This window comes from Myotis nattereri (genome assembly GCF_964212035.1).
Source record: "Myotis nattereri genome assembly, chromosome: 13".
NCBI lineage: Eukaryota > Metazoa > Chordata > Mammalia > Chiroptera > Vespertilionidae > Myotis > Myotis nattereri.
The window spans coordinates 61,277,943-61,291,977 of NC_138088.1; the positions used below are offsets into that span (position 1 = coordinate 61,277,943).

A 14,035-nucleotide genomic window follows, 5' to 3' on the forward strand; every position below is an offset into this window, starting at 1 on the left:
TCGTAGAGAACTTACCCCGTCAGTGCTCTCCGATGGTGGCAGGGAGCTGGGCTCACCAGGGAGAACTTGGAGTCGGCTCCCATGTCTGTCTGTGGGTTGGAAGGTGTCACCTTAGGGAGTGTCAGACCCAGTGACTAGCTGCCGTGTTCTAAGCAACAGCTTAGCAAAGCAAACACCGAACTGATGCTTTTCATCAACGTGGCGAAGGCCACATTTAACATACACACAAATACACACAGACATGCATTTAAAATCTTTAACCTGCAACAGAAATTAAAGAAACTTTGAATTTTACTTTTCATTTTCTCTCTATTATTTTCTTTCTCTTCATCTTTCATCCTATTTCTTTTTTTCTTCTCTATCCTTTTCAACTTATGACCCTTCAGTTTGAAATTAAATTTGGGCTGTAAGTTGACTCCCTGAATCTTTTCTTCACAAGCTTTCTTTGTATTTTCTAGAAGAAAAAAGATTAACCCAGGGTTTCCAAAATAAAAGCAAAGATTGTGATTAAAGCTGAATTGGAATCTTTACTCGCTACTAGTAAAATAAATAGCCCCGTCTTAAGGAAGCTTTCAAGTAAGTCCTGGAGCCTTTGCCAGCCCTGGATTTTAATTAAAGAAACACAGGATTCCATCACTTCTGTTTGTCGGAGGAAGAAATATGTATTTTTAGGTTTTCAAAGCTTAGCCTGCAGCACGTGGAGCGCATCTGCTGGCTTTCAGAAATTGGGGAGCACAAATGGATGCAGATGTTTGGGCCCTTTGTCTTCCCGTCTCCGCTCTCCTCACTGCTGAGCGGTGCCGTCCGTCCCAACACCGTTTCTGAAAACAGCGCGGCTCCAGTTACTTCCCAAGCACCCCCCTGGGCCCAAGTCAGCCTCTGTTTATGTGAGAGCCGGGAGCGGGGTCTGCGCAGGGCTCCTCGAGGGCTCCGCTGGTGTTGTCTTTCAGGGGAAGAAAGGCTGGGTTTCATAACCCCGTTCTCCGCTTTCTCTGAGGTGCTGCCCGCTCTAATGGATTGCTGTCGGCTGGTTTTGTTTATGTGGTGTCAGAGCTGCTCTGTAGGCAAGTGGTCGTAGTAAAGCCACGAGGTTTGTTGTAGAAAGGGGTACCTGTCAGCTTTGCCTGAGGGAGGACTCTACTCTTCCTTTCTGCTCGGTGCTTCTCTCTCTCTCTCTCTCTCTCTCTCTCTCTCTCTCTCTCTCTCTCTTTAAACAGTATTGTCTTTTTTGTGTTCTTACATTTTTATTTAACTTGAACTTTCAAAACAAACCGCTGCTTTATCCTTTTCTCAAATACTCACAAAATCCTTCGAACTTTTCAAAATGTTTATGAAGTATTCCTGAGAGTGAAACCTCATAAAGAGCTTTGCTTCAGGACCAGAGTTCAAAGGAAAGTCCGTTTGGTTTTAATTTGAAAACTGGAAAAACAAAATTCCCTCAAAATGGCAGGGTGTGAATTGGTAACCTCAGTTTTATTGCCATCGGCCAAGCCCATCCCCAGATGCTTCCAATTAGAAGCCAGGAACGCTCACTTGGGTGGATATCATATGAAAGCCTTTCTTTACTTTTCTCTCATTTTCTTTTTTTCTTTTTCCTGAGAAAAATAACAGTCTCAAGTTCTTTAATTAAAGAAATAACTTCTTTTTTGCATGTTGTTTAAACTTATGCAAAGAAAAATGTAATATTCAGAGAGAATTCTTACATGTCAGATTTGTAAACATATATAGTCCTGAATACATAGGGGTTTACATATATCTTATGAAGGCCAAAAAAAAAAAAAGTTTTTAAAAGATGTTAAAGCCTTTTTGAAATTGAAATCATGTATTTCTGGATTTACTATAGTCAAAGAGTAGACCTTTTAACACTTGACTTTGTTTAAAAAGGGGTAGTCATTCCAGTGCTTTCTTCAGGGTTGTTACAGGGAATTTTCCATTGTAATATAAATAGTAAGCTTTTCTTTCATTTTTCATCAGTTGTACGTTCTGTAGGAATCTGGGAAGATGTAATCGGATAAAAGAAACATCCCAGATGTTTCTCTGAAATTTCTATGTTTTTTAGACTTCTCTTTATTTACATTTATTAGTTTAGATTGCTCATGGAAGTGGAAGTATGTTGTCAAGACAGTACCTTTTAATTTATTAGAATGAGATGAAATTGTCAACTGAGTCTACAAAGTGAGAATTTTGTGACTAAGGATCATGATGAAATTTTACTTTAGAAAATAAGTTCATTTCATATTTAAATTAGAATACTCTCATACATGAAAAGAAATTTCCCTGTGTTATTAACTAGCATTTAAAAGACAACTTGATTTTGAAACTGGATATTCTTAGCAATCAGCCCAGCAAAAATCATATGTCAGTTATTTCTCCCAAAAGAAATAGGAACCCAAATCTTCCAGATTGGCACAGGCCTCCCAGTGGTCCTGTGTCACACAACAAAGGCCCTGGATGCCCTGGATGCCCTGTGACTGTGGGTGGGGCGCGGGCATTGCTAGAGTCCATGAGCCTGACAGGAAAGCCGCTCTGGCTGCCTTCCTTACATGTGGTGCAACCCTCCCAGGAGCCTCGGAACGAGGGCGTACGGTGGTAGTCATGCCTTTTCCCTCATGTCTCCTCAGGGTCATTACAGACCTTCCGACTTGCTGTGTCCTGAGACGTACGTGTGGGTGCCCATCGAGCAGTGCCTGCCTTCCCTGGAGAACTCCAAGTACTGCCGTTTCAACCAGGACCCCGAAGCAGGTATGTGTGGAGCAGAGCTCGACGGGAAGCCGTGGCTCTGGTCCTAGAATTCATGTGCTGGGGCTGTGACTCCTAACAGGGTCCAGAGAGCTTTCTGTCTATTGTAGAGTGTGCATGAGTGTGTGTGTGTGTGTGTGTGTGTGTGTGTGTGTGTGTAAGAGGGACCACATGCACACACAACAAATAGCTTTGCAGAGAAATGCAGACAACTCGTGTGCTGGTGCTCCTTGCTGACTGAGTTCCTCATTCGATTCGTTTTCACATCTTGCTTGAGGGCTGACTCCAGCGTTCGTTACTTTTACTCTCAGAGTGCGTAAGAGTTGTTCCCCCGATTAGCGACCAAGATAGAAATACTGACCAGTTACTGACCAGCTGGACTGAGTAAAGTTGTGGAAGGGCTTCAGGGTGGAGCTGGGCAACAGGCTGTGATGGCTTTTGGTTTTGTGATACTTTCTTGACTTCTTGCATTTCTATGCTTCTCCTTTTCTGCCTCTTGCACCTCCTGCCCAGAAAACCCAGCACATTTTCCCCCGTGTTCCCCATGGGTGCGCCCCCTTTTTTTAAATAGTGCATCGAAGTGTGGTGGAAGCATGTTCCTCCTTGAACCCTGCTCGCTGCATTAATTGTTGGGAACTCAGTCCAGGTTCCTCCTTTATCCTGTGCTCACTGTCATTGGTGGCAGCATTCACTGCTCCATCCTGCCGCCTGGGCCGAGTGGGGGCACCGGTTCTGGTCCTGCCGTGCTACGCCAGCGGTTGGGTCCGAGCCCCACGGCTGGGGCTGGACTTTCTGGGCTACTGGGTGGTAGACGGAGAAGCCGTGAGACGCTGTGGGTGTGTGAGGGAGTCTTTATTGTAGGAGCTAGTGGCCATGTAGCCATTGCTAACAAGGAGCCACTGGACAAAAAGATCTTCAAAGCGAAGTCCCATTCAGCAGGTAGCTGCCCACGGCTAGTTAACAAATCATCTTCCCACACAGCAGCAGGAGCCTCTGTCCCCACAGCTGTTATCTGAGCAGCCGCAGCTGCCTCTGGACCCACCGCCTCTCATCGTAGCCGCCTCTGAGCTCCCTCTCCAGCACACTGGCTGGTCAGTCACATGCATTAGACTACTGAGACCAAAGTAGTGACATCATGTTTGGGTTGTAGAAGGGCACAGTGTACTGTGAGCTTGCTGTGTCCTTGGACACTCGATTCAGAGTCCTATGCTCAGAGTGGCCCTGGCACCGGGTACTGTAGGTAGAGCCTTTCATACTCTGATGGCCTTGAGCATCTGGCGACTCTGGTGTGGTTCCCACGGAGTGTTAACAGAATTCAACAGTAAATCTTAAAGATCTTACTGGCTGTGTTCAATGACTCGTAAATCAGGCAGCATCCCACCTAGCAGACACCAAGGAGCTCCGAGGAGCTGTGCACAGTGGACGACTTTATAGGCAGAAGAGGGCGGGACAAGGAAGTTACACTAGCAAAGAGCTGATTGGTTGTGGCAGGGTCTGCCAGGAGTCTGTCAGGCAGCTCACCTCAGGAGTGCTGACCATGTCATCCCAGCTGGGCCGGTGTAAGGCCCGGCTCCTGGGGAGGCTGACCCTGAGAAAGCGAGGCAGTGAGTCTCGGTTTGCTGACCGGGCTGGGCACAGGGGACTCCACTCAGGGCCTGTGTTATCAGTATTGAATATCACAGTCCAGACACTATTTGAAATCAGACTTATGTCCTGTGGTTTTAGGAAATTAAAGTGCAGTTTCTGCTGGAATGTTGTGCGTGCTGTGAAGCATGGCCGTTGGAGATTGAAGTGGCGTTCGTGAGAAACCTCCTCTCTGGGCCAGGGTTGCTTCTGCTTACCCAGACGCTGACGCAGAGAAGTCGTGCTGTCGGTCAGCGGGTGCTTTCTCCCAGGTCCCGGCTCCCCTCCAGCCTCCAGCAGTCAGATCCCCACCGAAGGCACCGCCGCCACCCTAGTCTCTGTGAAGCGCAGTGGCTACGGGTGCACCAGGGCCCACCTGTACGAAAAGTTACGTTTCCCATCCTGAGTGGCTGCAGGCCTCTGGGAACCTGTTCCTCCCTCCTCTACAAATACACCCCCCCCCACCCCCACCCCCCACACACACTGGAGATTTAGGTTCTATGGTTATTTCTCAGCTAGGAAGACTGGGTAACAATAAAAACCCGGTGTATTTCCTGTTTTTAAAGCACTGGGGTGGGTTGGGGAGCTGACAGCTGAAGTAACTTGGAAAAGTCTAAAGAAATCACCAGCCGGCCTTTTGTTTTTCGTTCAGGACCTCAGGCCCCACTGTAAAGAAAGAATCTCAAAGGTTTCTCAAATGATTATTTATTTTATTTTTGTTACTCCTCACCCGAGGATATTTTTCCATTAATTTTTAGAGAGAGTGGGAGAGGGAAAAATAGAAACGTTGATGTAAGAGAAACACATCGATGGGTTGCCTCCTGCATGCGCCCTGACCAGGGCTGGGACCAGGAGGGAGCCTACAGACACAGTACGTGCCCTTGACCAGAATCAAATCCAGGACCCTTTGGTTCGCAGGGCGACACTCTGTCCCCTGAGCCAAACCGGCTAGAGCTCAAATGATTTTTAAGTCTTCCGGTTGTTTTAAATTGATAGTTGGATATGGATAGATTGAATATTTATCAATCTTGGTGTATGCGGCTGACACTAACCAACTGAGCTCCCTGGCCAGGGCAAGTAGATTTAAAAATTTCTGCATCAAAGTTACATCTTACCTCTTTTTAAAAATTACTTTAAAAGAATACTTACTGGGACACTAATAGAAATTTGTCCAAATGCATGAAACCACGCTCAGGAGATTGAAGCGACACCGTCTCCTGCAGCAGCGCGTTGCTGGGTGTGCGCCCTGCTCTTCCTTGTCCGGGCACCCTCGCTGTTAGGCCTGCTGGGAAATAGCCTGACTCATACTGACTTTGGACTTTCCATAGTTGGGTTTGATTCCTGAGTTGGGTCTGTCGTGCACTTGTCTGGCAATCCACGTTCTCCCGTTACATCGCACTCACGCCCAAGTACATGTGGCGTCGTTGCCGTCGCTGTGCCGGCCGCTGTGCAGCTCTGTTCATGAGGAACGGTTGTCGTGGTCACGTCATAATGCTGTAGCAGCGCACAAGTGAAGAGGATCGCCTCTCACCACGCGTCGGGAAAGCCTACACGTTACCAAATCTCCGAGAAGAATGAGGGCGTTACGTCCCGTGAGGATAAGTCACGCTTTGCGCTCTCGATGCGCTTCCTTTGAAGCACCTGTGTCTCCTGTGGATACAAAGCTAGGAAATCAGACAGTTGTTTCTCGCGTTTTCCTTCAAGATCAACACGTCATAGAACTGATGGCGCATTTGTGTCACTAGTGATGGAGCGCGTGTCTCAGAAAACGGGGTTTGCGGGATTGCCTTCCGTGTTGATTTCCTGAAGTCAAGTGGATGCATTAGAGAAGGAGGGGAGGGGTTCTGCAGTGACACATCCGGCCGGCTCAGCACTGGCGGGCCTGCCGTGGACAGACGCGGAGTCTGGTCTGGGGTCTCAGAGTGGCTTGTCCTCGAGCCTCTGCCGTCCCTCGGGCTGCGGGGCGTGGGCACTGAGGACGTGTCAGGCAGACGGCACGATGGCGGCTACCGAGGGGTTTTGTGAGGACTTAGGACACGGTTTTCCTCCTTTCATAACAACTAATTTATTTTTAGTATTTTAAGTGTCTGGTAAATTTGTTTAGCTTTTAAATTGGTTTTAAAACTGATTCTGTATAGTGTGCCAAGAATCAGAACCTGCCTTTATTGTAAATATGACTGGTGGTTATAAACCTGCAGAAAACAGAAATGTGTTATTTTGTCTATAACAATAATTAGTTTCTGACATTAATACAGTGTACCTATTGAAAAGGTGATTGATTTAATTTTCTGGCCGTAATTTAAGGTATGGTAAAAATATGATAGGAAACTCTGAATTTACATGTTTAAATGCATCTTATGAAATCGTTAAACCTGGTAACTTGGGCAGATGTCTGGTGGAGCAAGGACGAGAGTGGTAGGAGAGGATTATGGATGGGGGTTGACATCACTTTCTATTTTTTTCTGTATTATTTGGTTTTGCAACAAGTACTGTTTTATGATTTAAAAGGATATTTAAACATAATGTGCTTATTACTGAGTATTCAGTAATTTCATAGATGACTAATTCCCAGGAAATTCGTTGTTACTTCAGGTTAGTGAAATACTTTAAACTTTATATTGTATCGTTCTTTTTATTCTCTTATTACATGTCTTGTTGATCTCTGTTCCCTTTTCCTAAAGTACTGGCAGTTTTAAATATGGGTGTGTGTTTTTTAATTGATTTTAGAGGGAGAGGAGAGGAGAGGAGAGGACAGGAGAGGACAGGAGAGGAGAGGGAGAAAGAAACATACATTGATGTGAGAAAGAAACATCCATCAGCTGCCTCCTGTATGCCCCCCAACCAGGGTTTAACCCGCAGCCTGGGCGTGTGCCCTGACCGATAATCAAACTAGCGACCTTTCAGGGCATAAGATGGCACTGAGCCACACTGGCCAGGCTGTGAATTTTCTTCAATAAATATTATATTGGGGAATTTTTTTTGGAGATTTGAAAAAACAGTTTGAAAAAACAATTTGAAAAAACAGATGAAGCGTGTAGCTTAGAAATAGCAAAAAAACACTTAAGAAAAAGCCATGTCATGAATGCATAAACTACTGTATATAGGTAGTAGTGCATTTACCACCATAAAATATGCACAAATCTATTGTAAAATATCTGACATAAAATTAACAAACTTACACATAACCACAGACTGCACGTGGCACCATTTGCTGTGGAGAAAAATGTAAACAAACATAGAGGTGCATTCAACCGTAACGTCGTGGAGAGCTGGGTGGTGGGGGTAGGTGTGTGGGTTGTGATGCGTGTGGAGAGCTGGGTGGTGGGGGTAGGTGTGTGGGTTGTGATGCGTGTGGAGAGCTGGGTGGTGGGGGTAGGTGTGTGGGTTGTGATGCGTGTGGAGAGCTGGGTGGTGGGGGTAGGTGTGTGGGTTGTGATGCGTATGGAGAGCTGGGAGGTGGTGTAATGCATGAGCATTAATGTGCACGAAACTGAGAGCAGGAACCAGGTGCTGCCTTTTCCTTTGCTGTCGCTTCCCCCCGGGAGGGAGGCGGTGACCTAGCAAATGTACGTGTTTGCCTATTGTAAAGCACATGGGTTTTTCTGCTTCGGTTGGATAGGAAGTTATAAGAGACAACACACTGTGAAGTTGGTATGCCCAGCCAGGGCTGCAGAGCCACTGCAGGTTCACCACGGAGAACCTGCTGCAGGGAACTGAGTGCTTGTGTATGAGGCGCGCCCAGGGGCACTGAGGGACAGCCGGAGCTGGGCAGCAGCAGGAGGCCGGCCGCGCGCCTGGCTGAAGAAGAAGGGGCCGGGGGCCGGGCTGCCCCAGAAGCTGGAGCCTGACAGCATCAAGAGCAGCAGGAGCCGCTGCCGAAGCAGAGCCGGGAGGAGAGGGGAGACGCTGGGGAGAAGTCCTGGCATCTGTCCCCCCAGCTCCAGCTCCAGCTCCCGCAGCGAGGGCAGAGCGCAGGCGGGACACCCGGCCCTGGGGATGGGGATGGGAGCAGCCTTGAGGAGACACCTCCTGCCACGTTATGCTTCCACCTGGACCAAGGGGAAACCGGAAATGGCACTGGACTTCGCTCTGTGGTGTGAGGACCCTCTGGTTGCGTCCTGGGGTCCCCTGGTCCTCACCCGTCCACGCTGAGCAGGTTGGTGCTCAGTGGGGGCATGTGGTCTGCTCTCGCCTGAGTGACCTCTTTGGGAAAAGCCGCCCATCGCAGGTATCTGGGCAGGCCCGGGATGTAGTCAGCCTGCAAGGCCTGATTTCGCCTCCTCACAAGGTGATGGAGGCAGGTAGCCTGAGGCAAGCGCATGACCTGGCCTCTCAGAAGCTGCAGGGCTCTGTGCTCTGTCTCTCCTGACACTGAACTTGATTTATCCTCCTCAGCCAGTGGCTGTCTCGTGGAGGACACAGTGTCAGTTGAAGAGTCAATGCTGATTATTTAGAATTAGGAGCAACTGTCAGAAATGGAAACCTATATGGAACAGAATGTTGGCAAGGTATGTTGTTCATACCTATGATTAAAAACATTCTTATCCCTTTAAACAAAGAAAAAAGAAAAAAAAAAAGAAATGGAAACCTAGAGTAGGTTGGTGTAAACAGATCGTTATTCCTGTTTTCTGTGAAGTTCTAGACATGGCCGTCCGGGGCTGGCATGGCCGTTTGGTTCCACGAAGTCTCAGGTACCCGGAGTCCTTGGTGGTTTTGCTTTTGTTGAGCTGAGGGAAAGCTCTTCACCTCGGGCTCCCAGGCAGAGGCCAGGCTGTCCCCTGGCGTCCAGTGTGCTGCTGACACCCAGAAGGTCCTTTACCGGGAAAAAGCAGACCCGACAGTGACAGCCACAGCAGGCTCCGCCGTGTTCTCCGAGACCCTGACCTGGCCGCCCGGGTCCGCCAAGACTGCGAGTGGGCGGAAGGCTCGGCGCAGAGGGAACCCTCAGCCTGGGGTGCGCCGGCTCGAGGAGAGGCACGTCCGCGTCAGTCTGCGCAGGAAAGACCTGACTGTGCGCCTGATTGTGGTGAGACCGTGATAAGATGTGGGGGGCAGTGTTTCCACGGCACACAATTCTGTCTCCCCGACGTGCCAGGAGCACACCCTCAGCAGGGCCTTGGGCGTGTCTAACCCGCTCAGGGGTCCTCCTGCTGTGCGCCCTCCCTGAGCCTTCTGCTCCGAGGGGGATCTCAGCGCTTCTGTCCGTCTGTCCAGTGCGTGGCTGTGAGTTAGGGAAAGGAGTTTGCTCGTGCCTTTTTAATCGGTGTTTTGTTGTTGCAGTGGATGAAGGTCGCAGCAGGGACCCCGACCGGCTGCAGGTGCTGTACAAGAAAGCCATCCTGCCTTACGGCGTGTTCAAGCAGCAGCAGCGGGAGCCGGGCGAGGAGGCCGCCGTGCTGCAGTACGCCAGCCTCGTGGGCCAGGCCTGCTCCGAGCGGATGCTGCTCTTCCGGAACTGAGCCGCTCCGCCGGCCGCACCCCGTGTGCTGGGCCCGTGCCGCCCAGACGCGCCGCTGCGGGAATCCCGGTCCGCCCGCAAATCTCTTTTATTTTGACTATCATATGGCTTTTGTAAACTATTTTGTGGAAATGTACTTGTGAGAATCTCATGGTTAATGTAAAGATTTAAAAAATATGTTATGACCTAGCTCCATAATTGGGGTTTATAATTTCAGAGGTTTGTTTTATGAATAAGACATGGTAAACTTCTCTTATTGTCAATATTTTAGAAAGTAAAATTAACCCGTGAATTGTAAGTAATTTTAATTACAGTTGTGCCTGTTTGTTCTGTTAGAATTCAAAGCAGAGTGTGTCCTCAGATCCATTTAAAACATTAGTTTATGCCAAAAAACAAACAAAACCCTGACGTGTGGGGAAGAAGGTGGGGGCGCGTTTCATCGTTTAGAACACGTCTTCTCAGGAGAAGGGAACTGCTGTTCGTTCTCAGTGTCCAGTCCCTACCGAGCGTCACGTCGTGTGGGTCAGAAGGGAGCTGGGGGGCAGGTGCGAGACGGCACAGGCATCTTGACACCGGGTCTGTGGACCCCACAGCCCCGCTCACCGCCGGCGTGGCATGGTTTCTTCCGGGAAAGTTGTTGGTAGTGCTCCTGTCACTCAGTTTCCCAGTGTGGAAATTGTATTTGCCCAGGTACGTAATTTGCTCTGTTTCTAAAAGGAAGCGGGGTTTCTAAAGAAAATGTTGGCTCCTGCCTTCCCTGGCTGCTCATTCCTCTGGACTGAGGACACTCGTCGTTGGTTCTTGATTGAGAATTCGTTCCTATCCGGCTGCTTTCGTAGCTGTGGCCTCCGCTCTAGGGTCAGGGTGGAACTCCGTGTCTCGCCTTTTGATTGGGTGTCACTGGGGATGCGACCCTGGTCATTGAAGTGAAGCCTCCCCTGCCCCTCCCACTTCGTTTTGTTGGCGCCATTGCCCCTGTGGCCGCTGTCGGTGGTGGGCTGTGCTTGGAAAGGAGGGCAGGCGGGCTGTGGAAGCACGAGGATGGGTGGTTTTCTCGAGTTTTCTCCGTTGTCCTATCTCTGTTGACGTGTCTGAAGCAGAGCCCGGGAGGAGAGAGGAGAGGCTGGGGAGAAGTCGGCTGGTTTTCTCGCGCTCTCTCCGCTGACCCCTCGGTCCCGGCAGCCCCGTTCCGGCTTTGGTCTGTGTTGTGTTGCGTGAGCCTTTTGAGACTGTGCTCTAAAGCGTAGTCATCTGACTCTCACTGCTGCCTTTACATGTTCTTCTACATGCACTGAATTTAGATAAAACATTGTACAATAATTTCAGCAGACTCATAAAGCAATGTTTCAGAAGTCAAATGTCTAGACATTGAACATCCAGGAAAACTGCATATTCACTCAGAGTGTGGTCCCACCTGTCGTGTGCGGCTACATGGCCACCTGGCGATAGTGGTGAGTGAGCCGTGTCCTCTGAGAGCAGGGATTTCACGTTCTCCTGGAATCCTTCAAAGCAGGCTCCAAGGGCATTTGATTGACTGGCTTATAGCTTCCTTCAGAATCTATAGAAAACTGCTTCACTTGCCCTCTCAAGTGAAAGTAGCTTAATTTTTCTTATGATTACAAAAATGATAGTATGAGCAATTAAAACATTAAGAAAAATATAACCAAGAGAGTAAAAATAATCAGAAATCCTGCCATACAGAGAAAGATTAGTCCTGTACACTCGTACGTTATTTTAACATAAATCGGATTCTGTCGACATGCTGTTTTCTCAAGTTGTGGGCTCTGAAGGTGGACGTTCTCAGGTGGGATTGGAAGGCGTGAGTGCTTCAGTGTGGTCGGCAGGGAGGTCCTTGGTGCCCTGGGCCCTCGGATGGCAGGTCTGGGCGTCGGCTGCCTCCCTCTGAGCAGTTGGCATGTAGAATGGTGTTGGCAGGGATCGCATTGAGTGTCAGCGAGGAGACAGCTTGGACCAGCACAGGCTGGCTTTTCCGCAGGAGGCTCCTTCAGGGAGGCCGCTGGTCTGCCTGCCAGGACCTGGGCTGACCCTGCGGGGCCTGGTGGCTCAGGGAGGCCCCAGAGGGTCGGCATGAAGATTGGCTCGGTTGCTCACGTCACGTGTTGGGTTTTTTGTTGTTTTTGAGAGCAGGTAGCAGTTTCTTGAAAAGCCAGCCATGTGTTTCTCTGCGTCTGCTGCTGGTGGTGGTGGCTGGAAGGGAGAGGCAGTCAAGGGCAGTGGCCACCTTGTCAGTTGACTCACAGTCCAGCTGGGAAATCATCTCACGCCCTGGCTTCCTCTAAAGACAGAACCTTTCCAAGCTCATGGCTCTGGTCACACCCACCTTCCTGTCTTGGGGCAGAAGGTACTAGAGGCTCCCCATACGACCATCGTTACTTAAATTAGTTCTGTTCTATTGAAACTTTTGTTCTCTTATTTTTACAAAGTGTAATCTGAGCACTTCTTATATTCTTAAATATAGAGCCTATTAGATAAATATGTAATCATTTGATTAAAATTGGATAAGAAATTACTGTTCATTTTCCCTTTCAAACAAGCTTACCCTATTTTTAATCTGTTTTGCAAAATATCAGTTGTGTATGGTTGCTTGACATAGTGGAATCTATTATGTAAATGAACCTTGTCAGGTTTTGAAGGATGTATGGTTTGATTTTATAGGCTTTCTGTTATTTCAGTGTGAATAAAGGTGAAAAAGAATATGATGACCAGTTACCTAAAACGTGCCTGTCTTTTGCTAACTTTAAAGAAAGGGAAATATAGTGGGTGTAATTGGGAAAGGGTTAAGTTAGAAGTTGTTCAAACATGTCCTCTTGTTCCAAAAGAGATCCAGTGAGGCCGGACGGCTGGCTGGCATGTTACGTTTTTGCTCTCGTCTGTTCCTTCTGAGCGGCCGATTGGGTAACGCTCGAGTGGAGACAATAAAGCTGCTTCTGTCCGCAGAGGCTCCTGCCGGTCGATACACAAAAGACACGTGTGCTCCTCTGCTGACCCTGGAGTTCACTTCACCTGCGTGAACGTGTGGAGAGCAGAGAAGCATGGGCCGAAGCGTCGTGACATCGGTTTTCGGTCACTGGCTTCCCGGTCACCAGTCACTTCAGCCAAAGGACCCTGGGCTCCTTCCTCGGGAAGAAGAGGAGGAAGTGTCTCCTCCAGTGAGAACCTGGGTTCCACAGGCACATCGGAGAGCGGACCTGGTGTCACCCACAGGGACTTGCAGTGAAAGATTTGTGACAAACTCGGATCTAATTCTCTAAAGATTTAGTTTACAGAGAAGTTTTCCTACATATCGATAAAGCAGTCTGCTTCAACTGCTTGTAACAGTCCACAGTGTGTCTATGGAACACATTTACAAGTGTGTGTCTTTCCTGGTGAGTTCATGGTAAAACGAATCCAATTTTCCAAGTTATTCAAATATCAGTTACCATTCCCACGGACATTTTTTCCAGCATAGAAATAGCTTCACTGTTTTTCTTCTTTGCAACGACAGAAAAGTGCACCAAAGACCATGGAGTCGCTTACAGTCCCGACCCTAAGCACCGCCCCTTCACGGGGCGCCACTGTCGAGTGTTCTGCCTGCACGTGTGCAGCCTGTGGCTTTAAATAAAAATGGACTCATGCCATGTATTCTGTTCGTTACTCCTTATGATGTCGTGGAGCGTCTTAGGACATTGTGACGATGCAGTGAGGAAAGAATGTCATTTCCGCGGCTGCACACTGTTCCGCTGTGTCTTTTGAGACGGGGCGTGGACGTTAGTCCCCCATGTGGGTAGCAGGGCTGTAATTGACTGGCTTCACAGTTTTTGTCAGTTCTCTGTAAGACTTGGTGATGCCCTGGCCGGTTTGGCTCAGTGGATAGAGCGTCAGCCTACGGACTGACGGGCCCAGGGTTCGATTTCAGTCAAGAGCACGTACCTCGGTTGCAGGCTCCTCCCCAGCCCTGGTCGGGGGCATGCGGGAGGCAACCAATCGAAGTGTCTCTCTCACATCGGTGTTTCTGTCTCCCTTTCCCTTCCACTCTCTCTAAAATCAGTGGGAAAATACCCTCCAGAGAGGGTTAAAAAAAGACTCGGTGATGCCCGCACTCCGCATTCCGGCTCCCTGGCCGCCAGTGGTCAGTGAGCAGGAGGACTTGTCTTTGCCCTTGAAGGTCCCACAGGGATGTGACTCATACAGCTCTGCCCTACGCTCCCTGTCCCT

General features: G+C 48.9%; 1 protein-coding gene across 10 annotated transcripts in view; it reads left to right on the forward strand.

Annotated features, from left to right (window-relative positions):
- ATE1 (arginyltransferase 1) overlaps positions 1 to 12,540 on the forward strand; it is a 52,949-nt gene extending 40,409 nt beyond the window's left edge. For all 10 annotated transcript variants that reach the window (XM_081104517.1, XM_081104520.1, XM_081104521.1 and 7 more), the window contains 2 exons: positions 2,622 to 2,742; positions 9,643 to 12,540. In XM_081104517.1, the coding sequence (XP_080960643.1) occupies positions 2,622 to 2,742; positions 9,643 to 9,821 (300 nt within the window). In that variant the 3' untranslated portion in view covers positions 9,822 to 12,540. The remainder of the gene's footprint in view (positions 1 to 2,621; positions 2,743 to 9,642) is intronic.
- Positions 12,541 to 14,035: the final 1,495 nt, after the last annotated feature.